The sequence below is a fragment of the Mercenaria mercenaria genome, chromosome 9 (genome assembly GCF_021730395.1).
Source record: "Mercenaria mercenaria strain notata chromosome 9, MADL_Memer_1, whole genome shotgun sequence".
NCBI lineage: Eukaryota > Metazoa > Mollusca > Bivalvia > Venerida > Veneridae > Mercenaria > Mercenaria mercenaria.
The window spans coordinates 7402751-7426015 of record NC_069369.1 but is presented as its reverse complement, the minus strand read 5'-3'; the positions used below and the strand labels follow the sequence as shown (position 1 = coordinate 7426015).

The window sequence follows — 23265 nt, the reverse complement described above, 5'->3', positions numbered from 1 at the left end:
GTTTAAAGTAACCATGGCAAACGGCTCGATAATCTATATTCTTTTAGCTTTCTTTTAATATTATTTGCAGTATTCTAGTTTTAGAAAAAGGTCTCTTTGAAGCATTCTGTAAATGAGTATAAAAAAGATATAGCAATCAGCAGGACTCGAGCGTCTACGTATAATTTCCGTCAATCAATTTCTTCAATCAATCTTAACGGCGTTCATGATTGATTCAACGGTAATCAAACTGGCAGATTGAACCAAAAATAGTTATTTGTGAAAATAATAGGCTGATATGATATTTAGTTAACTTTTGAAGTATAAATACTAACATTATATGAAAGTGTTGCGGTGTTTTTAATATAAAAATGGTTCCGATTTGATAATCTTGTAGCAACATGGTTAATAAATGGTTAGTAACTGAATAGGTTTTATGGTGGAAAAAGTACGAAAGCTGCACAATGTCGTTTTATAGAGAGCATCTAAATTTTACCAGCTCAAGGTCACCAGTCAAGGTCAAAGGTTCTAATCTTTGATTTCATGACTGCTCCCATGATCAATGAAAGTGCTTGAAATGTTCCCCTTCCCAAGACAAAGTGCAGAACTTGTGCTCCGGCTACGGGCGCTCAGGGTCAAGGTCATCAGTGAAGGTCAAGGGTTTGAACCTTTGGATTTTATGTATGCTCTATTTCTCATAAACCCTTGAAACTTGGGTGATATGCTTCCGTCCTGAAAGCTACATCATATGCAGAACCCACAAGCAAACCATGCTGGCTGAAGGTCAAGGTCACTAATGTCAAAGGTGTGAACCTTGGATATGACCTTTTATGACAGCTGCTTGAATGCAGGCGACACAAGTGTTCCAAGGAACACGTCTCTAGTTTCTCTGATCTATGGTGTTCAAGTATATAGATAACTGGCAGACAAGTGGGCATTTAACCACAAAGTGACCACATGAGAATGGTGATAACGCGACAATACGATGATGATAACGCAATAGTACGATGGTGATAACGCGACAGTACGATGATGATAACGCGAAAGCACGATGATGATAACACGACAATGCGATAATGAAATTCTGCTTTTTTTAGTAAGTCAAGGCAACCAAAACATACAACCGCGCCTTCAAATTTAACATTTGCAAATATTATGGATGCCTGTTTTACAGATATGCATTTGGGCCGCCCGTCAACAGCCTGCGGACAATGGCAAAGCCCGCAAGCGTTCATTTTATTAGCGTTCTGATCCTCGGAATTGTCACGGCGTGCTAATTTTACTGTTGTTCTCGCCCTTTGAGAACGGGACTTGGTGAGACTTCAAATGTAAACAAAATTCAAAACGTAAACATGACTTAAATAATGGGCTCAACAACCTTTATTGATTAAATAAACATATGGATGTGTATATGTGTGCGAAGGTAAAACAATTTCCTATTTAGGTTATCCGCCGACTGGCCGATGACTTTCACTTTAGTGGTTTTAGCGAGCTTGAATCTTGCCACACCGTTGTTTACGCTACATTTCGGACGTCGCTGAGTTGGACGTAATATCAAACTGAAATGAAATGAAAGTGATAATTACGCAACGGGTTGGACTACGTTAGAATATACTAGCATTACAATTCGAATGACTAGTCGGAAACTAAAACCTGCTACCCGGGATCCGGCATTTTTTATTTTTACTAACAGATCATTTTCAATTGCAGACGAAGCAGGTATGTGACATAGAGTGCTGGTCCCAGGCTTACATCCAGCAGTTGATACTTAATTAATGGGCATTTTGTTTCTGACCTAGTTTCAAAATTGATGGCCGACACGAGCGTATATATATATAGGAAAAGTTGGAAGTGTCTAGGGGTACGGATCCGTACCTCTAGACAAGCCTGTTAGGGGTTTTCAAGGGGTACGGACCTCCTTTTCCTAGATATTTAGGGTTATATATATCTTAAATTTTGTTGAAAATGAAATGAAAGGTAAGACTTAATCAGTGTTCACTTAAAACTTGGATCTAAATGGTTTACAGATACCAGCTTTAACCCGATTGTTTACCTTTTCTTTCAAAACCTAAATAGCCGAGGAACTCCAAATAGGTACACTGTTCCGTGCCGATTAGTTTGATGTAAAATAAACTGTTGATAACAGATAAATGAGTGCATGCAAAGAAGTATAAAATACAATTTTTATAGCTCTTTGGTGCATGTAACCCTTAAATTAATTATATTTGAAATTCAGCAGAAAAAAAATAAATTAAGCATAATAATATACACCTATCTATTTTGTTATTTAATAAGATATAATGATAATCGGCACGGAACTGATTGTTTAATAATCAATTAACCGACATTAAGTAAAAGAAACTGTTGTGAAAACTGTCGCGAACTGCGAGAGAAATCTGCAATATTTATTCTACTAACCTAAAACCTAGCTTAGCTTACATTTTTTGATAAGCTTATAATTAGCTTTTTCGACAGTATTACTCATAGATTGGCTATTCAGCTTTGCCTCTCTCCAAATTTGGGAGTTGCTTTTTGATTTGCACACGGCACTAGTTTTTTCTAGGGAAGAGAACAGATATATTCGGTATTTAGACCAGACAACATATAAAATTTTACAGAGATTTTAATATAGAAAATTCAAAGATATTTGTTACAAAAGAGGAATAAACTGTAGAAAACTAACATTGTTGTTCAAAAATTAATTTAACTGTTTCTAGTGTAGCGAAAAGGAAAAAATAGTCACGGGTCGCTACATTAATTGGTCCCGCGAGCCGGATTAAAGGACACCAGCAGGATTATGAGAAATTTCGATCTAGACATTTGTTTAAAGCATTAATTGCAGTTTGGAGTAAAGATTCGATCTGCAGACAAACGATTGACTAAATTTTTAATAAATGTGTTGAAGATGGAATAAAAGAAAGAAAAAAGGAGTAAACTGTAAAAAGGAAAATAAAATTGGGCTTGTGAACGAAAAATGCTGGAGTAAATTAAGGGTTATATGCTGCTATTTGATAGGAAAGTAAAACGAGAGTCAGCAAAAATTGAAAGAAAAATTGTTAGATTTATGCAAAGGTTCAAATTTATCAGACAAGCAGTGTTAGGCGTTGCCCAGACAGGTTAAAGTAAAGAGTCATGTGCAAAATTCATGAATGGAATTCCAGTGATATCTTGTTAGCTGAAACACGAGTGTGCCAGTCCAAAAATAATTAGGTGTTGAAATCGGAGACAATATAATCTACAGAGCAGTGATAAAAGGTCGTTAAAGCATAATTGCTGATGAAAGTTTCCATTGGAAATAAACAGGCTAAATGCTGTAACAATTATGTGATAAATGCCAGAACATAAAGGTTGGTGGAAAGGGTCGTCTCAAAAGCAAAGAAGAAAAACGGAAAATAAACATATTTAAAAGATAAAGAAAGGTTGAAATGTTAAAAAAGTGAAGATTTGGTTGAATGAATTGTAACTGTGACTAAACAAATATGGAAAGGCAAAAAGACGGCCAGGAGGCGATTAGTGCGATGTCGTCAAATTCGAATTTACGATATCTAAAAAGCATGAGGACACGGTTTCGAAATACGTTGAAGGAAGAGGTTGAGAAAGCTGCATCATTGTTAACCTCGGAATGTGAGGAATACGAGTTGGATGAAAAAATAAGCAGTGCTTCGTCATGTATGGAAAAGATTAGCTTATACCGAGAAAAGGTAGAAAATCAGAGCGAAAAACTAGTCACATCGATGGGGGAAAGTGAAGAAATTGAGGCAACTGTGGATGATGACTGTAGTTTGTGTTTCCGTGCAATGGACATTTATCTAGAACTAAAGAATTTCTTGAGCAAACTTTATAAGTTAAAGGACAAATTAGAAGAAAAACCAGATGAAGAGTCGGACACTCATCTGTTAATTCAACTACCGCAAAATATGCAACAATTAATGTCTTCACAAATGAAGCAACAAAAATTGACAAACAGAAAAGAAGCTGAAAAACTGTCATCAGTTAAGCTACCGAAAATAGATATGATATCTTTCGCCGGTGATAAAACTAAGTGGACTAAATTTTGGGACTGTATCCAGAGCGCGGTACACAACAATAAAATGATATCAAACATTGAAAAATTTACCTATCTGAAGAGCAAATTATTCGGTGAAGCAGGAAGGGCGATTGCTGGATTAGCCCTGTCGAGCGAAAACTATAACGTAGCAATGGATATTTTGAAGAAAAGATTTGGCAATTCACAAGAAATAATTGATCTACACTACAAGCGACTGATAAACATTCCGTCGGCTACAAACAAAGTTAGCAGTTTGAGATATTTGATAGACAATGTCGATAAACATTTTAGAAGTCTGGAAAGTCTCGATCAAAACGTCAACCAAGACATTATTGTGTCGATCATAAAGTCGAAAATACCTGTAGATTTGTTACTGCAACTTGAAATCATGAAAGATGTCGACGAAAAGTGGACAGTTAGAACTATAAGCAAACGGTTAAATGACTATATTGTAGCGCGTGAAAGGGCAGTAAAGGACACGAACAGTACCGACATTAGACAACGACGCTAAGCTACGATGTCATATGAAAGGAAAGAGCGAAGCTTTGGACCGGGAATGAGAAATCGTACGTCTGAATCTACACCAAAACATACGACAGAGGCGTTTGTAGCGGGAGAATATAGAGCAATTACGCAAACATTTACGAAAGCGTGTAGATACTACAACGGCGAGCACTGGAGCGATGAATGTAAAAGGTATAAAACAATTGATGAAAGGAAAAAACGGTTGAAAGGATGCTGTTATAAATGTTTGAAAGATAATCATAGAGCAAAGGACTGTAAAAGCACAAGAGTTTGTACCTACTGCAAGAAAGTGAACGTACATCACAGAAGTTTATGTGACAAAAGATTTCAAATTAATCAAAATCATGAAAGCGCAAATTTGTCCAATGAAGTGGAAAATGTTGAAAATACGGAAAGCGAAAATAAAACATTAGAAAACGAAGAAACAGGACTTCTATCTTACAATGAAAATGTATTAATGCAAACAGCATTTACAGAAATAAAAAAATGCAAGAAATGGACAAAGTGAACATGTAAGACTTATGCTTGACTGTGGAAGTCACCGAACATATGTTTCACAAAGTTTAGCAGATCGTTTGAACCTGGAGGTAAATGGAGAGCAAAACATTCATCTTATAACATTTGGTAGCAGAAATAAAAAGGTTATACAAACAAAATCAACGAAGATCGATATTAAACTTCAAAACGGAGAGTACATGACACTGACTGCAAATATTGTACCCACCATCATTGGAACTATCAGTAGAAAGGCGGTTAGATTGAAATCACAGTCTAAGTTTGACAGTCTTACAAAGGATCTTATATTAGCGGACAATATCCCCACCCAAAATGAAACTGAAACACTTGATTTACTTATTGGTAATGACTATTACCTGGACATTGTGCAGACTGAAAAAATCGAAGTTCAGCAAGGACTCTACCTATTAGCGACAAAATTTGGCTGGATGCTTTCAGGGAGAACAGAAGTTACTGATGAATACGATTCTAGTGACATGAACATGTTGATTCTAAACTATGGAAATAACGTAACGAAAACAAATGTATTCACAAACGCGGACAGTGTAGTTCCAACAAAACCAGATATCGAAGACTTTTGGAATGTTGAATCTATTGGAATAACTACTGAAAGGGAAAACACAGATGATCAAATTGAGCAACATTTCAAGGATACACTTAAGCGCGAGGACGGGCGATATCTGGTTACATGGCCATGGAAACGAGATATTGATGAATTGCCGGAAAATCGTGGATTGGCATTAGGGAGACTGAAATCATTAGTTACTCGAATCGAAAGACAACCTGAACTGAAACAGCAATACGACGATGTAATTCAAGACCAGCTTGCAAAGGGCGTTATTGAAAAAGTTGACAAATGTGCAGAGTACGGATATAAACATTATATCCCACACCATGTAGTTATCACACCAACGAAAAGTACAACCAAACTTCGAGTTGTTTATGATGCATCAGCGAAGACAAGAGCTCACAACAAAAGTCTGAATGAATGCTTATACAGAGGCCCTGTCAAGCTACATGACCTCTGTGGAATTTTAATGCGGTTTAGATTACACAAAATTGGTATAGTTGCCGATATAGAGAAGGCATTTCTGCAAGTGGGATTACAACCTTTAGAAAGAGACGTTACCCGATTTCTGTGGCTCAAGGACATCAGTACATCAATCGTAAATGAAGACAATATACAAGAATTTCGCTTCGCAAGGGTGCCGTTTGGCGTAATTTCGAGTCCATTTCTACTGGGTGCCACTATCGAATGCCATCTGGATTCATATGAAAGTGAGATTTCAGAAAAACTGAAAAATGATATATACGTGGACAATGTTATTACTGGAACCGAAACCGAGACTGAAGCCATTAAGTTTTACGAAACATCTAAATCGATCTTTAAAGATGCATCAATGAACTTACGTGAATGGACTACAAACAGTAAATCCGTGAATACTTCCATACCTACTGAAGATAGGTCAGGGTGTGAAAAGACAAAGGTGCTAGGACACTATTGGAATGTTAAAGATGACACATTTTCTATCAAAGCGCCGATCTTGTTACCTGAAACGTCACAGATTACAAAACGAACAGTTCTAAAACAGATAGCTTCAGTGTATGACCCTCTAGGTCTTTTCTGTCCGATTTTGCTTCGGGGGAAGATACTTCTACAATCATTGTAGAGTAAACATTGTGACTGGGATGATGAACTTGAAAATAGTGACATTCTGTCATGGAAATCGATCAAAGAAGATTTTGTAAATATCCCAAATTCTCAGATTCCAAGATATGTTGGATTACAAGTTGCCGATGAAAATACAAAAGTACAAAACAGATTGGTTTGCTTCTGCGATGCTTCAAAATATGCATATGCGTGTTGCATTTATCTTATTCAGGGAGATAAAAATGTAACAAAAGGGAACCTTGTATTCGCAAAGTCAAGATTAGCTCCTATAAAACGAAATATGACGATTACAAGATTAGAATTACTGGCGATGATCATAGGAGTTCGTTGCATTGAATTTGTGAGAAAAGAGCTTAAATTAGAAATAGAAGAAACTTACTTGTTCACGGACTCGCAATGTGCATTGAAATGGACAGAAACAGAAAAGGCGTTACCCGTATTTATCAAGAACAGAGTTAAAGAAATAAAAAGTCACGGTGACATTTCGTTTAGATACGTATCTACAAAGGAAAATCCAGCAGACGTAGCAAGTAGAGGAGTTACAATGGATCAGCTACAAAACAACCAACTATGGTGGCATGGTTCTAGTTGGTTATCGAAACCGAAAAACGAATGGAAAATTGACGAAAATTTTGTGATAGCGGAATCAAAATTTGAAAATACTGAGCAAGATGTAGAAACGAAGAAAAATGAACCATTGTTAAAATCTGAAGAGGCGCCTGCTTTAGGTTCAGACAATAATTCTCCATGCGGAATTAAAAGTGAAAAGTACTCATCTGCAATCAAGCTGTTCAGAGTTACAGCCCTTGACTTACGTTTTATCAAAAGGATAAAGAAACAGAAATGTGAAACTGAATCGATTGCAAGTGATGAATTGTTACTTGCCGAAAATTTGTGGATATTGCATTTACAGAGAAAGTGCTATCAAGATGTGCACGAGTCGATAACAAACGGTAAAAAATGTACCATAAAGCAACAGCTTGGAGTATTCATAGATAAAAATGGTCTGCTTAGATGCAGAGGCAGGCTTGAAAACGCAAATATTAGCGATGCAGATAGATATCCTATCCTTTTACCAAAGAAAGATCATATTACACGTTTAATCATAGAACGCGATCATAAACAGCAACTTCATAGTGGATTATCTCAAACGTTGAGTGCTGTGAGATATAAATTCTGGATTCCCAGTGGGCGTGCTACTGTGGGCAGTGTGTTACGACAATGCATACTGTGTCGGAAAATCGAGGGCGGTGCGCACAAGATGCCGTCAATGCCCCCGTTTCCAAAGGGACGTGTTACGGAGGCGGTCGCGTTTGAAAGGACAGGTCTTGATTATCTGGGACCCCTCTACATGAAGACCTCTGGGGAATATAGAAAGGTATGGGTCTGCCTATTCACTTGTTTAGTAACTCGTGCAGTACATTTGGAGACAGTACACGATATGTCAACAGAAGAGTTCCTATTAGCGTTGCGTCGATTCATTGCGCAACGGGGATCACCAATGGAAATAAACAGTAACAACGCAAAACAGTTCAAGTTAGCCAGTGACACAATACATTTAATCTGACAAAACACTATCAAAAGCGATGACGTGCAAACGTATGTATCAAATCATGGAATAAAATGGAATTTTATTGTCGAGCGAGCCCCCTGGTATGGAGGTTACTGGGAAAGACTTGTGGGACTTGTTAAACGATCATTACGCAAATCTCTGGGACATAGATCATTGACTGATATTCAGTTACAGACTGTTATCAAAGAAATAGAAAGTGTCATCAATTCTAGACCACTTTTATATGTGGATGATGATATAAATTCTAACATTACGTTAACACCAGGACATTTTCTGACACTGAACCCACGTACGGGCATACCTGAAGCGGATTACGATGATAATGATCCAGATTACAAACCATACGAAAGTTCAACGAAAAAATTGTTAAAATTGTGGAATAAGGGACAAAAACTTTTGAATAATTTTTGGGAAATTTGGAAAAAAGAATACCTCATAAGCCTTCGTGAAAGGACACAGTCGGAATTAAAATCACACAGAGTGCAGTCAAGTTTTAAACCTAGTGTTGGCGACGTAGTTCTGATTAAAGACGATTTGCCACGGGGATTATGGAAAATGGGAAAGGTGATTAAACTAATAATGTCGAATGATGGACAATACCGATCAGCCAAAGTAAATTTGTCAAACGGTAGAACAATTGGTAGAACACTAAACCATTTATATCCAGTCGAGGTCTCCGATGACCATAATTCAGTGGAACAAACGAAATTATCAAAACCAGTACTAAAAACATCCAAACAGACAGAACAAACGCGTCCCAAGCGAAAAACAGCGATTATTTCAAGCAAAAGAATAAAGGAATTAATTGCTAATAAACTGATTAGTTAATAATAAAGTTAGTGAATGTTGACTGGGATTATATAAGATGCTCGAAGAAAAGACTGACATTTGCAAAATTCTTATTCTACAATAAACTGAAACCGTATAATACTGTACTTATAATATGCTTACTTGCTTTCATTTAATCACAGTTTACGTTGACAGCTCATTTGGTAGGAAATGTTCAAAAACATAGACGTGCGAGAACAATCTGAATTCATTACAGTGACAGGAGGATAATTAAGAATGATAAGCTCGTGTTTATCTAATGGTTTAGTGATAAACTTACATTCGGAGAAATGAAACGCATTTGTTTATGATAAAAAACAACAAATTGACTTCTGTTCAGTGAAATGTATAAAAGGAAGACTTATTCAGCGTAAATTGGAATTTAGTATTCTTATATCTTGCCATTAATATTATATGCGTTTACTTAAACAATAATTGCTTTCATTGCATTTGTATTCTTATGGTTAATTATTCATTAGGCAAATAACTAAAACATGCTTTCTAGTAGATATTGTTAAGTGCTGTGTGACACCATTTTCAGCATTTTTGTTTAATTTGAGATTTGATATTATCTTCATTTCAGTTTATGTTAAATGTAATATGTACATGTTATGTTACTTGTATCTTTCTGTTCTGGCCGGAGTGTCGCGGATTGCGAGAGAAATCTGTAATATTTATTCTACTAACCTAAAACCTAGCTTAGCTTACATTTTTTGATAAGCTTATAATTAGCTTTTTCGACAGTATTACTCATAGATTGGCTATTCAGCTTTGCCTCTCTCCAAATTTGGGAGTTGCTTTTTGATTTGCACACGGCACTAGTTTTTTCTAGGGAAGAGAACAGATATATTCGGTATTTAGGCCAGACAACATCTAAAATTTTACAGAGATTTTAATATAGAAAATTCAAAGATATTTGTTACAAAAGAGGAATAAACTGCAGAAAACTAACATTGTTGTTCAAAAATTAATTTAACTGTTTCTAGTATAGCGAAAAGGAAAAATAGTCACGGGTCGCTACAAAAACGTCCCTTGTATCTCGTAACGGCTACCAAATGTGTGGAAAACATAAATACCCTAAGGTTCCCCAACATATTTAACATTATTTTGTTTAATCTTTATATTTTTTTTTCTGCCAGTTCGAATCCTCATGATTTTTGGTGTTCCTCGGTTATTTACGTTTCGAAAGAAAATGTAACAAATCGGGTGAACGTTGCTATCTGTAAACCATTTAGATCCAAGTTAAAGGTGAATTCTGATGAAGTCTTATTTGTTATATCATTTTCAATAAAATTTGAAATGTAACTGACCCTTAATCTCTAGAAAATCGGAGGTCCGTACCCCTAGAAAATCCCTAATAGGTTTGTCTAGAGATACGGATCCGTACCTCTAGAATCAGATTCTAGAGGTACGGATCCGTACCCCTAGACACTTCCATATATATAATAATGTTAACATAAGTTATTAGTAAAAGACAAAGAATCTGTGAAATTATATGTATGAAAAATGTATTCATTCTCGGAAAGAGAAGTGCGCCGAAGAAGAACGGCGGGAACTACAAGACAACAACAACAACAATAATGGTGAAGCTGATGATCAAGTAATACACAGATAATGGATAATGCTTGAACAGTAATCCAATTATGGGCGAACATAGGTGTTGTAGGCAGCAATTTGAACATTTTTATCGTCAGTTTTGACATTTCGTTGTATGAAGCGAAGAGTGGAAGTCGCTTTGGAAGTAATACTAGTATTGTCAATGTGTTTAGACCATTTAAATCTTTGGAGATGGCTATGCCTAGGTATTTAGCTGCCTCACATGTTTTTTACCTCTATGTTATGAAGTTTGTAGGGGTAGACCTCAGGATTTTTCTTTCTAAAGATTCTAAGGATTTTACATTTGTCAGGGTTGAACTCCATGGACCATATCTTCTCCCAGGTTTCTAAGCTAATGAGATCTTGTTACAGAGATATACTATCTGAAATAGAGTTGATGGTAAAGTATATTAAATTATGGTATCATCTGCAAACATTCTCGGATTACATTAATCCAGCCTATTAGGGCGATGTCTAAGGGTACAGACCTCTTTTTCCAGATATTCTATGTAATTTACATATTAATTCTGTTGAAAATGAGATGAATGATTTGCGATAGAAGTTGCGTACATGTCGACTTTGCTCGAAAAAGTCATTTCGCACGTGCAGCCCGTGACTCAAATGGAGTTCATCGAATTTGACAAATCTTGACACCAGTGACTTCTCTGTTAGGTCAAAAACATAGTCGTGTGATGCTTTTAACACAGTTCAATGCGATTTTTAAGATATAAGGGCCAATAGGGTGGTAACTTTTCAGTGACGCTGAATATATTTCTCAGTTAATTCGGTTTGTAAGAGCGTGTAGTCATGTTAAGGATATTAATGAACGTAATCAATATATTACAAACAAGTGAATGAAGTACTGCCATGTAATACAATGTCCCCTACTGGAAGGCACTTAATTTTCTCCACTGCAGTATAACATAATGAGCTGATATCTGTACAATATTGTATTATATATACAATGTGTTATAACAAAACACTTCCAAGGATTAAAATTTGCATATATAAAAACCTAGAGTTGTTTTCATATGGAATATTTTAGGCCAGTTAAAAAAAGTTATCATAACAATTATAAGTTATTTATAGTAACAACAAAGGGAAATTAATCCTAAAAAGTCTTTTATAAGTCCACACAAAAGTCTTTACCAGGTAGAGATAGGTTAAAATACACCTAAAATGCACGAAGAAGAAATGCTCCGGACAAAGTCATTTTTGTATCTGACATTTGATCTCAAAGTGTGACATTGACCTTTAAGCCAGGGGTCTGGGTGTTGCGCATGACACGTCGTCTCATCATGGAGAACATTTATGCCAAGTAATATTGTAATCTCTTGATGGATGACAAAGTTATAGAACGGACAGAAAAAAAATCCTATTGACATTTGATCACAAAGTGTGGCCTTGACATTTAAGCTAGGGGTCTGGGTGTTGCACATGACACGTTTCTAATCATAGGGAACATTTGTGCCAAGTAATATTAAAAGCCCTTCATGGATGGCAGAGTTATGGACCGGAAACGAAACAGACCCTGTTCATGCCATGTTAACATTTGACTGCTAAGTGTGACCTTGACCTTTGAGCTAGGGGTCTGAAAGTTGTGCATGGCACATCGTCGTATTATGAGGTACATTTGTGCCAGGTAATATTAAAATCTCTTCATGGATAGGAGAGTTATGGACCGGACAGGATAAAAGCCCTGTTGATATTTGACCTCCAGTTGTGACCTTGACCTTTGAGCTAGGGGTCCTGGTTTTGCGCATGACACGTCGTCTCATCATGGGGAACATTCGTTTCAAGTAATATTAAAATCTCTTCATGGATGACAGAGTTAAGGACCGGACACGAAATTGCGGACGGACGGACTGACGGACTGACGGAAAGCGCATTCCTATAGTCCCCGAAACTGGTTTTCAACCAGTAGGTGACTAATAAGTTTCTTCCACAAGGCTTCCATTATTATTAATTACGTAAGTAATTTACTAAATTTTACTATCGTAATTCAGATTTGGTTTTTGAAATATAATAATAATTTAAAGACACTTCTGAGAGAAGGTATATCAAAACCAATTTTTATGGGGATATGGTTTACAAACTTCCTAATGTTTTGGGTCATGGAAATTTTCCAAAGAGGTTATGACCCAGCTGTTTTGAGACACACCGCATGTTTGGTGTTCTGCCCTTTACGCTTTCCTTACGGAACAAGTAGAGTACTCTAAGACATGTAGTTCTTAAATCTGACCGGGACTGGGCTATTTTGATTTCTGTCTTCTGGCCTTTTTCGTCGGGCCTTTAAGGGTGCTTCCATTGTTGCTGTGTTTTCTGCAAAGGCATTGAATACAGGAGTTTTAAATTCATACTGATTGCTTTTTATATAAATACACAAGAGTATTTTTGTGTTGTTGTTTTGTGTCATGCCTTCTGTTGCCTTTGCGTATGTTAGGGTTTCACCTGACGGAAATGACTTCTATTTGCACTGTCCCGTGTCTTTGGAACATCGTGTGGGGGTAAGAGTGAGGTTAGGTGCACCATAAACAGGGTTAAGCTCCTCAGTGGTGCTTTTGCCACTGGCTGTTCATTATTGATTTGTGATATTCTGTTTTTACTTTATTCATATTACATTTAGTAAAAATACGTTGGCTTCTTCCAATATTTCTAAATCTACCCTCTGCAATAGATAATTTATGTGAGGAAACTAATATATACGCAAATAGGACCTGTTTTACAGCTATAAAACGTCTGTAAAATACCTGTATTTTAAATGTACAGTTGTAAAAGATCTACGAGTGTAAACTTACCAGAAAGACAATTGCAATTTACAGATGTAAAACATTCAAGTATCAAAAGTACAACTGTACAATTTTTACAGTTGAAAGGTATACAGCTGTAAAACTTGCATGTCCCAAAATTACAGCTGTAAATATATTTTTAGGGAAACATGAGTGTTGTCATTCATCGTTTATGCATTTTGGCGGGTAATAAGGGAATTTCAGACACCACATTTTCTCAAATATTGGAACTGTAACTGTAATGAAGTAAGTATAATTGTTTAAACATATAATACAGCTGAAACAGGGTACGTATACGCACAGACATAAGCCAGATACTATAAAAGAAATAATTACAAGCAAGTAATATGTTTTCATGACAAAGAGATTTTTATCAACAAGACCTGATGCAAAGTTTAAATTACTTTGTAACTCATTAACTTTGCAACTGTTATGCTGTAAGCACATTCCATATTGATTTCACTTAACAGGTTATTTATTCTAGAGAATTACAAGTCATCCTAAAACTGTTTGTACCTCTGCTGTCCTCCCCTAAAATAATGCGCCCTTTTGTGCCCCCCCCCCCCATGAGTGGTGGGGGCATATAGATTTGTCCGTGCGTGCGTCCGTCTGTGCGTCCGTCCGTCCATCCGTCCGTCCGTCCGAAGTTCGTGACGCACCTAGCTCGAAAAGTATTTGATATAAATTGATGAAACCTTGCATGAGTCTTTATCATGATATGAACTTGCGCACCTCCTATTTTTCGTCTGGCTCCACCCCCTATTTTCAGAGTTATGGCCCCTGAAATAGTCAAAAATGCACATTTTGACCTTGTGACATGCCTAGCTCAAAAAGTATTTGATATAGATTCATGAAACCTTGCATGAGTCTTAATCATGATATGAACTTGCGCACCTCCTATTTTTCATCTGGCTCCACCCTCTATTTTCAGAGTTATGGCCCCTGAAATAGTAAAAAATGCACATTTTGACCTTGTGACATGCCTAGCTCAAAAAGTATTTGATATAGATTCATGAAACCTTGCATGAGTCTTAATCATGATATGAACTTGCGCACCTCCTATTTTTCATCTGGCTCCACCCCCTATTTTCAGAGTTATGGCCCCTGAAATAGTCAAAAATACCCATTTTCACCTTGTGACACGCCTAGCTCAAAAAGTATTTGATATAGATTCATGAAACCTTGCATGAGTCTTAATCATGATATGAACTTGGGCACCTCCTATTTTTCATTTGGGTCTGCCCCCAATTTTCAGAGTTATGGCCCCTGAAGTAGTCAAAAATGCACATTTTCACCTCCTGACATGCCTAGCTTAAAAAGTATTTGATATAGATTCATGAAACCTTGCATGAGTCTTAATCATGATATGAACTTGTGCAACTCCTATTTTTCATTTGGGTCCGCCCCCTATTTTTAGAGTTATGGCCCCTGAAATAGTCAAATATGTACATTTTCACCTTGTGACACACCTAGCTCAAAAAATATTTAATATAAATGGTTGAAAACTCGCATAAGTCTTTATCATGATATAAACTTGCACACCTCTAATTTTTTGGCTGGCTCCACCCCATTTTTTTAAGTTATGGCCCCTGAAATAGTAAAAAAATGCACTTTTTCACCTTATTATATACCTAGCTCAAAAAGTAAATTCAGGAAACCTTGCTGGAGTCTTTATCGTGATGTGACCTTGCACACTTGGCATTCTTCTTGAGAATTTTAGCTTTTATTACAGAGTTATGGCCCTTGAAATAGCCAAAATAGTGGATTTTTTGTTTGTGATGCTCATAGCTCAAAAAGTATAGCGCCTAGAATAGTGAATCCTTTTCATAAAATGTTTGTTGAGGCTATACCCCATTAAGACTGCAAACATTTGAATTTTTGCCACTTATTTGTGACAGATGTACCAGTGGGGGGCACACCCTGTGTCCTACAGACACAGTCTAGTTTATACCTGTAACATTTCTACAGCTGTAACTTTAAAACGTTTAAAGAATTACAGCTGTATTTTTGTCTCGTTTTAACGGCTGTAAGCTTTTTACAGCTGTATCAAGTTGCATTATTCGAACTGTTTTACAGTCGTTTTAGAGCTGTAATGTGAAATCTACAACTGTAGAATCAATGTTGTCATATAAATATACAGGTGTAAATTTGAATAATCAGGACTGTAATTTTGAACAAAAATACAGGTCTTTTACACCTGTACAATTTCGTACAGGAAACCGAATCGCGGGTCATGTCTCTGAAAGTACTGGTTTCTATCTGTTGTAGACGGAATACTTATTTGATAGCCTTGAGTAATTCCAGTAATTGTACCAGGATTATATTTCTTGATACCTTGGTTTCCATCTTGTTCATACATGTACTTCAATTGACTGTATTGGTTTTCATTTTGTTTAAGTGAATTACAACTTTGAAAACACTGGAACCTTTTAGTTAAACAGGAATGACAACCTTGTAAACTTTGAATATTGACTGTTTGGACATGGTAATTATTAGATATTGGTCTGTCTGTTCTTTGATTTTGTAAATTTAGCTCTGTTATCTGACCATGCGAACGCTCATTCGGCATATGCAGTTGGCGTCCTTGAGTGAAGGTTACATGTCTAGTAGTATTCCCTCCTAGATAGCATGCATTAGCTGGAAGGTATTCCATTTCTGGACTTACATATTGTTTCATTAGCGGTTGCATTCTTTGGCCATTCATATAGTTTGATTTAAATATTGTCTGAAATAATTTTAGTATTGTCTGAAATAATATTGCGATATAAACCTGTACAATTATATGAGCGGGAAAAGAGCTACTGACTTGAAACGTATAGTTTTCCGGATGGATTATTAATACATTATCAGAATTCATTAAGCAAAGTGAAAGTTCCTTATCTGTTGTTCTGAATGGCATTTCATATGAAACGATCAAACCTGTTTTGGATATTTCGGCATATTTTCCTATGAGCATAGAACACATATGATCATTCTGTGTACACGGTAGAAAGAATGAAAACATAGCTATTATACAATCCTCAAACATTCCAAATTCTTTTCTAAAGTCATTTTTCAGACAAGCCAAGAATCCTTGATCGTGATCCAAGTCTGCTTCACTGAGATTTATCTCGTTTCTGCTCTTTATGTTCTCTAGAATTTTCCCAGTTGGGTCCAAAAGACGGGCCTCGGTGTGGTATTTTTTCCCTGTGCTGTCCTTCGAGTTCATCAAGAAGACAACTCGTCTAAACTTTAAAAAACGACTGCGTCCATAAATTCCGTTAGCCCCGTTTAAAAGACGTAGAAAATGTGAGCGAATATCTTTCAGAACTATTTGAAATGTTTCAGTTTCGATTTCTCTTCGTGTAATTGCACTCGCAATCAAAAACTGTTTGTGATTTTCACCGATTACTCTGTTCATATGTGAATTAATCTCCAAACCAATTACACGCATTTCATGTAAAAGTTTTGATGATTTTACTCTATCTAAAGGCATATTTTCCTCAACCATGTAGATTTGTTATTGTGCTACGTGTAACATTGTTTATCTCTAAACGGAAGTAAATAAAGTATACCACAGGAATTCGAAATAGTCTTAAGTATGTATCAGATAATGAATGAACCGTGCAGTTGCTAATTTGTGACAGGTTTTGGATTTTAGATAGGGTTTCAATGGAGTTCTTATATAATACTGATAAATCAAATACATGTATCTAGCTGCATACAAAACTACAGAAATTCTTATGGACAATCGTAAAGTGTACATTTCACTTTGCATGTACATTTTTCCTAATATTAAAATGGCAAATATTTGACATGACTTATCGAGCTTTTGTTCATATACATGTATATATTAAGAGAAATTAAATGTGTGAAATATTAGTAATTTTAATATGGTTATTCATTTACCTCATCAAATGTAAACCCTAGAACAAAACATTTCTTTTTCAAATATCATATATGTAATTATGATTTAGATATATAGGTAAGCAGGTATGCGACTGAAGGGTATCGCACTATGCTGTACAATAGCCAGCAGAAAAAGGAACATATACCCCTGTTATCTATATCAATGTCTAATCTAATGTGTTCTCTGTATAACATTTGTGACACAGTTGTATAGTACGCTCGTAATAACATGATTTGGCTGTAAGTAGTCAACTTTAAGAAGGATAGGGCATTTACATATGTTTGTAGAACTTGAGGCGCTTGTTATGCTTTTTGTCATGTTTTGCGTGTTTCTATACGTTTATTATGTGTTAAAACAGAAAACCTAGAAAACATTAATATCATTTCAAACCCATGTGGTATTTTCGGAAAATACTAAATACGATTTTAAATATTTCAAATATAAGAGATAATAATATGCTAATGCTATAGAAATAAAAACACTGTATCCATAGATTTGAAACATTTTCAAAGATATTTCTTATGACATTCCTAACATACGAAAGGTGTCCAATAAATACGTAGACAGGCTAAACACTTTTCTTCCGTTACTAGTATGTGCAATTAAGTGTTCGTTATCAATAGCCGACGTTACTGGAGTTCGATCTATTATTCTCCGGAAGGCCATTGTGTCCGGGTTCTGAGTTACGGGAACATAACACTGCTTTTTTTCTTTTACAATATAATAACATCGTTTCAAGATTTGAATCAGAAATATTAAAAGAAACTGGTTATGATTGCTCTTAACATTTGATTGTATTCGAATAAACTTTCATTTAGATTCAGATTATTTATTAGGTGTGGATATAAATAGATAGAAAGTGTTATTAGCTAAGGGTCTAGTTGAGCTGTGTCTTTGATATAAGGGTGACCTCTAATTGCTGTTCCTATAGACACTTGTGACAACCTCGAAAAAATCACAGACAACTCCTTTTCAGTTTCAACGTAAATATGACACTGACCTTTTATTTGCTTAACCTTAAAATAATAGGGATAACCTGTTGTCAATAGATGATTCATATTGATTTAATTACATCTCTGTCGGTAGCAGTTGGCAGAAAAATAACGTTATATTCATTGAAGACATTTTACGTATTAACCCACCGTGTAAAAACTAACTAATATAATTTATTGTTTTTAGTCCTAAATTTATTTCTCCATAATATGTAATTAATCCCTATAATACAGAACACGAACTATAATTTCTCATCAAGTACCTTTGAAAGTGTTAAAAGGTTATTTATCATAGTTTTGGTTTCAAAATCACTTCTGTGTAAATGTATCAATTATCAGACATAATAATTTGTTTGTAAGTTGTGTACGACATATTAAATTATATATATCCAAGAGTATTTCTGAAACGTATTTCTGAAACAGAAAAAAGAAATGCTGCTTATTAAACAGAATGGTATAAAAAACAAAACATGTTAAAAGCCATCTGTGTTCGAGCTTGGATTTATCTTCTCTTAAAAATTCCCAAATCATACGACTATGTCTTCTTGTAGCAGTGAGCACAATGCCCAGCTTTAAGTGCTGCATCGAATGAATTCTTCGCCATAGACACATTATGATACACTATACAAACATCAAATTGACCAGTCCTAAAACTACACGTTTACTGCTAGCGACGAAGCTACAAAAACTCATTATATAAAGTCTCTGATATGACCCGACGGGTGATCAAACCCCGACTTCCCCGCATGCGAAGCGGAAACTATCAGCGAGTCATCAATGCGGTTATACATAAACAAGACTCTGTGATATGTAATTATAGAATGTATCTGTGTCTATATATGTTATACAAAGACAAAAGTCCTTTTGCACCTGCGGTCATTTTGTTCCAGAGGTCAAGGTCACAAGAGGGAGCACTGAGGACCTTTTCCATAGGAAGCAATACAATTTTCTCTGACTCGTATGCCTCCGCTTGGCAGCCTTGTTTGTACAGAGATTCTACTTCCGATGCTTTCAACTTGCACCTGCAAAACAAAACATTGAAGATGCAAGGAGGTGAATCAATTTTATGACTTCCTATAAGTACGGGACAAAGGTCGTGTATTTACCACTTCTCAAAAGAAATTTATTTTTGTAGAGACGGGACGTAGCTCCTATTGTTACGAAATTAATATAATTTCTTTTTGTGGAAAAACAACCATATTTCTGTTCGCCGAGAGAGGAAACGACGAGATAAACAAAGAAAAATCTAGGTTAAGTAATAAAAAAAAGATATTATTATTATTCAAAACCATTTGTCGGGTCTTACAGATTTTATATTGCATTAAATTGATTGACATAGGTTGAAACTTGATTGACAAGTTACAAATATTTTATGAGAGTTTTTCATTGTTAATTACTTTATGTTTTGAACCAAAATTAATATATTTTGCTTTTTCGTAAATGATGTATTTAACCAATTTGACTGGACAAATTATGTTCTGGCTAGATGGACGGACTAGACTGAAAGGGAGGGATGCACGCACAGCAACATATGGTGGCTTGGAGGCCTGCCAGGGATAAGAACTGCCTCTGTGCACATCCTGAGAATGACTAAAGAAAGAAACAGATAATTATGAAATGACAGAAGGCTAATTACTGCTAGATGCAGTTTTGTAAACTCAGAAGTTTTATTACAGGTTATAGAAAATAAATTAGATAGTACTGAACAGTGTATCAAGTTGTTTATACAGCGGCCCCTTGAGTGCAAGCAAATTCTCACTATTGATATCTGTCTATGATCCAAGTTCGTAGAAAAACGTCTTGTACTTTAAAGTTTTCGCAGCATCCCACTCACAGAAAGACTGTCTGACGAAAGGACATACATGGGGTTGAGATGTGTGAAACACCGAACTGCATATATTTGATATTATTGCATAAGGTTATGTGCTTCCATAATACTGCCTGTTAAATCTAAGCTAAACAACTAATATTTAAAATGATTATCATTCGTTCTAGAAATGAATACTACATAAACAAGAGCTGTCTCCATAGGATGACACATGCCCCCGATGGCACTTTGAATGAATAGTTATGGCCGATGTTAGAGTTTAGGACTTTTGACCTACGGAGCTGGGTCTTGCGCGCGACAGGTCGTCTTACTGTCACACATTCATGCGTAGTTATTTTAAAATCCATGCATCAATGACAAAGATATGGACCGGACACGCCCATCAATGCACTATCATGAAAAATGACCTTTAACGTCTAAGTGTGACCTTGACCTTTGAGCTACGGACCTGGGTCTTACGCAGGACACGTCGTCTTACTGTGGTACACATTTATGCCAAGTTATTTGAAAATCCATCCATGGATGACAAAGATATGGACTGGACACGCTCATCAATGCACTATCCTTTAACGTGTAAGTGTGATCTTGACCTTTGAGCTACGGACCTGGGTCTTGCGTGCGACATGTCGTCTTACTGTGGTACACATTCATGCCAAGTGATTTGAAAATCCATCCATGGATGGAAAAGATATGGACCGGACACGCCCATCAATGCACTATCCTTTAACGTCTAAGTGTGACCTTGACCTTTGAGCGACGGACCTGGGTCTTGCCTGCGACCCGTCGTCTTACTGTGGTACACATTCATGCCAAGTTATTTGAAAATCCATCGATCGTTGACAAAGATATGGACCGGACACGCCCATCAATGCACTATCCTTTAACGTCTAAGTGTGACCTTGACATTTGAGCTACGGACATGGGTCTTGCGCGCGACACGTTGTCTTACTGTGGTACACATTCATGCCAAGTTATTTGAAAATCCATCCATCGATGACAAAGATGTGGACCGGACACGAAAATTGCGGACAAACCGACAGACGGTTCAAAAACTATGTGCCTCCCTTCGGGGGCATAAAAACTCATCCAAAGAAATAAAGATGCATACGATAATGTTAAACAACATTTACTTTATCAGGAACTCAACATTTGATTTTCCGCCGCTCAAATTACTTCTTTGTATGCCAAGTATGCCAGGTTGCTCCAGAGTGTCAGCGGGAATGTTGACCTCCGATATCACCTCTTCCACAATCGAATTGAATAATTCTTCGACTACAGCATCTCCTTTCAGTTCTAAGAGATCAATTTCATCTGACTGTATTGGTCCAACAAGGTTCTGTGCAAAACATTAAAACATTCATTCTTAAGACTGCTTTAATGGTTAAATGTACATTCAGTTTAATTGAAAAGAACATTCAGTTTCCCAAGACTACTACAAAAATAAGGTGATAAGAAGTTAAAGAACAGTGGCGTGAAAAATAAAGAACAGACGATAAAATCACTAATTATAATACCTAAAATCAAATGAACTTTGACACTGGTTTTGAACTGGGATGACTAGTAGAGTGCTGCATATTGTCTAATCAAATGGGTGAAAATATTCACCGCATACAGAAGTACTGACCTTTGATTTTTCTATCTGACACTGACATTAAGCCTACATAACGAAAAGTTGTTTGTCGATTGTCTCATTATGACAAACATTTGAACCAAGTTATTTGAAAATAGTTACACAGCCTAAAAAGATAAAAGCGGATACAATTTAGTGACAAAATGTCTCCCTTATAATCAAGGGAGACATACTACATCATGTTTTAAGTAGATCTATTTCAAATTTTTGGCCATTATTTCATAATAGTTTGCAACTTTAAAGCCTACTGCATTCCACAGATACTCTGTCTAACATAATGTTATATATCTGGTCACCCTTAAAACACTTCATGTCCATTGGAAATCTAAGGCTGGCAACCTGTCAATGTTTTCAGGTTGAACTAAGACTGACATTAAGGAATGTATGATAAAAAAAAATAGTACAGGAGTTTCAACCATAGATGTCCATTTTTAATAAAAACAGCCTGAATGACACTACGTCATACGACATTAAGATCAACATTTGAACAAAATAACCCCACTTACATCAACCCATTTACATTTATTTACCTTTGGTTCTGAATGGCCTCCAGGTCTATCCCATCGTTCAGTTTCCTCTCCGCAATTTCTCGATCTGAACAACAACACGATATGGTCATCAGCTGTCTGGACAAGGGCCCCGACTCCAAGTGCATCAGACATATAAGCTTGTGAATCATCATAATCACATAGGCCTCGACCTTGTAAACTTAGTACATCTTCTGATAAATTAGTCCCTTGAAAGTCTTTATAACAGGTAATACCCATATTCAGTGTCAGTGTTTCACCTTTCTCCTCGACGGAATGAAGCCGGAACTTGGTTCCATTGAAAAGAGAAGGTATTTCGGCAAGGCGTCTTTTCCAGATATCTTCTATGTCTTTTTCAATACTAGCCATCTTCTTTCTATTGTATGCATGATCAAATTTCACTCTGACATCAGATGGAGTAGTCTGTCCCTTAGATTTTGTTGTGTAGATGACTGAGCTTGTAGATGCTTCCATTGTCCTGAATGCAACAATCAACATAACTACATTAAATCTTCGGTTAGAGAAGCACGACTACTGTTTATGTCATAAATAAACAACCCGTACCAGAAAGTAAGGTAATTCTGTGTTAAGACAACGTCACGGTTGACTTCCCAGGTTTCATTATGGAGGAAGACCTGAGTCCGCTAAACAGTGTCTGCCATGGGCAGGTTGTTATTAAAACCGTACGATTGAAAATATATAATATCTGCACCCTTTCACCCAATACGTCTTAACGCCCTAGTACAGAGACTGAAACATACGGGATTTATGATCCATTTAATGTCCCTTTTCACCTGCTACGTATATACCTGCTATTGTATATGTTTAACCACTAAGTGTATATAATAACTTAGTTAAAGATCATTTATTAAC

The 23265-nt window shown here is 36.2% G+C and overlaps 3 protein-coding genes across 3 annotated transcripts; 2 read left to right on the top strand and 1 right to left on the bottom strand.

The window, feature by feature from the left end:
* Positions 1-5073: 5073 nt before the first annotated feature.
* Positions 5074-6738, top strand: LOC128559665 (uncharacterized). The gene has a single exon (XM_053551987.1). The coding sequence runs from the start codon at positions 5074-5076 to the stop codon at positions 6736-6738; it is 1665 nt and encodes a 554-aa protein (XP_053407962.1).
* A 282-nt stretch (positions 6739-7020) lies between these two features.
* Positions 7021-9141, top strand: LOC128559664 (uncharacterized). Its single transcript, XM_053551986.1, has 2 exons — positions 7021-8118; positions 8383-9141. The coding sequence occupies exons 1-2, from the start codon at positions 7021-7023 to the stop codon at positions 9139-9141; spliced, it is 1857 nt and encodes a 618-aa protein (XP_053407961.1).
* Positions 9142-18333: 9192 nt separating this feature from the next.
* LOC123547712 (uridine diphosphate glucose pyrophosphatase NUDT22-like) lies at positions 18334-22866 on the bottom strand. The gene is made up of 3 exons (XM_053551949.1): positions 22396-22866; positions 21366-21571; positions 18334-19429 (listed from the first exon to the last, which is right to left on the bottom strand). Exons 1-3 carry the CDS (start codon positions 22864-22866, stop codon positions 19222-19224), a joined length of 885 nt encoding a protein of 294 aa, XP_053407924.1. The 3' UTR covers positions 18334-19221.
* Between the last annotated feature and the right edge of the window lie 399 nt (positions 22867-23265).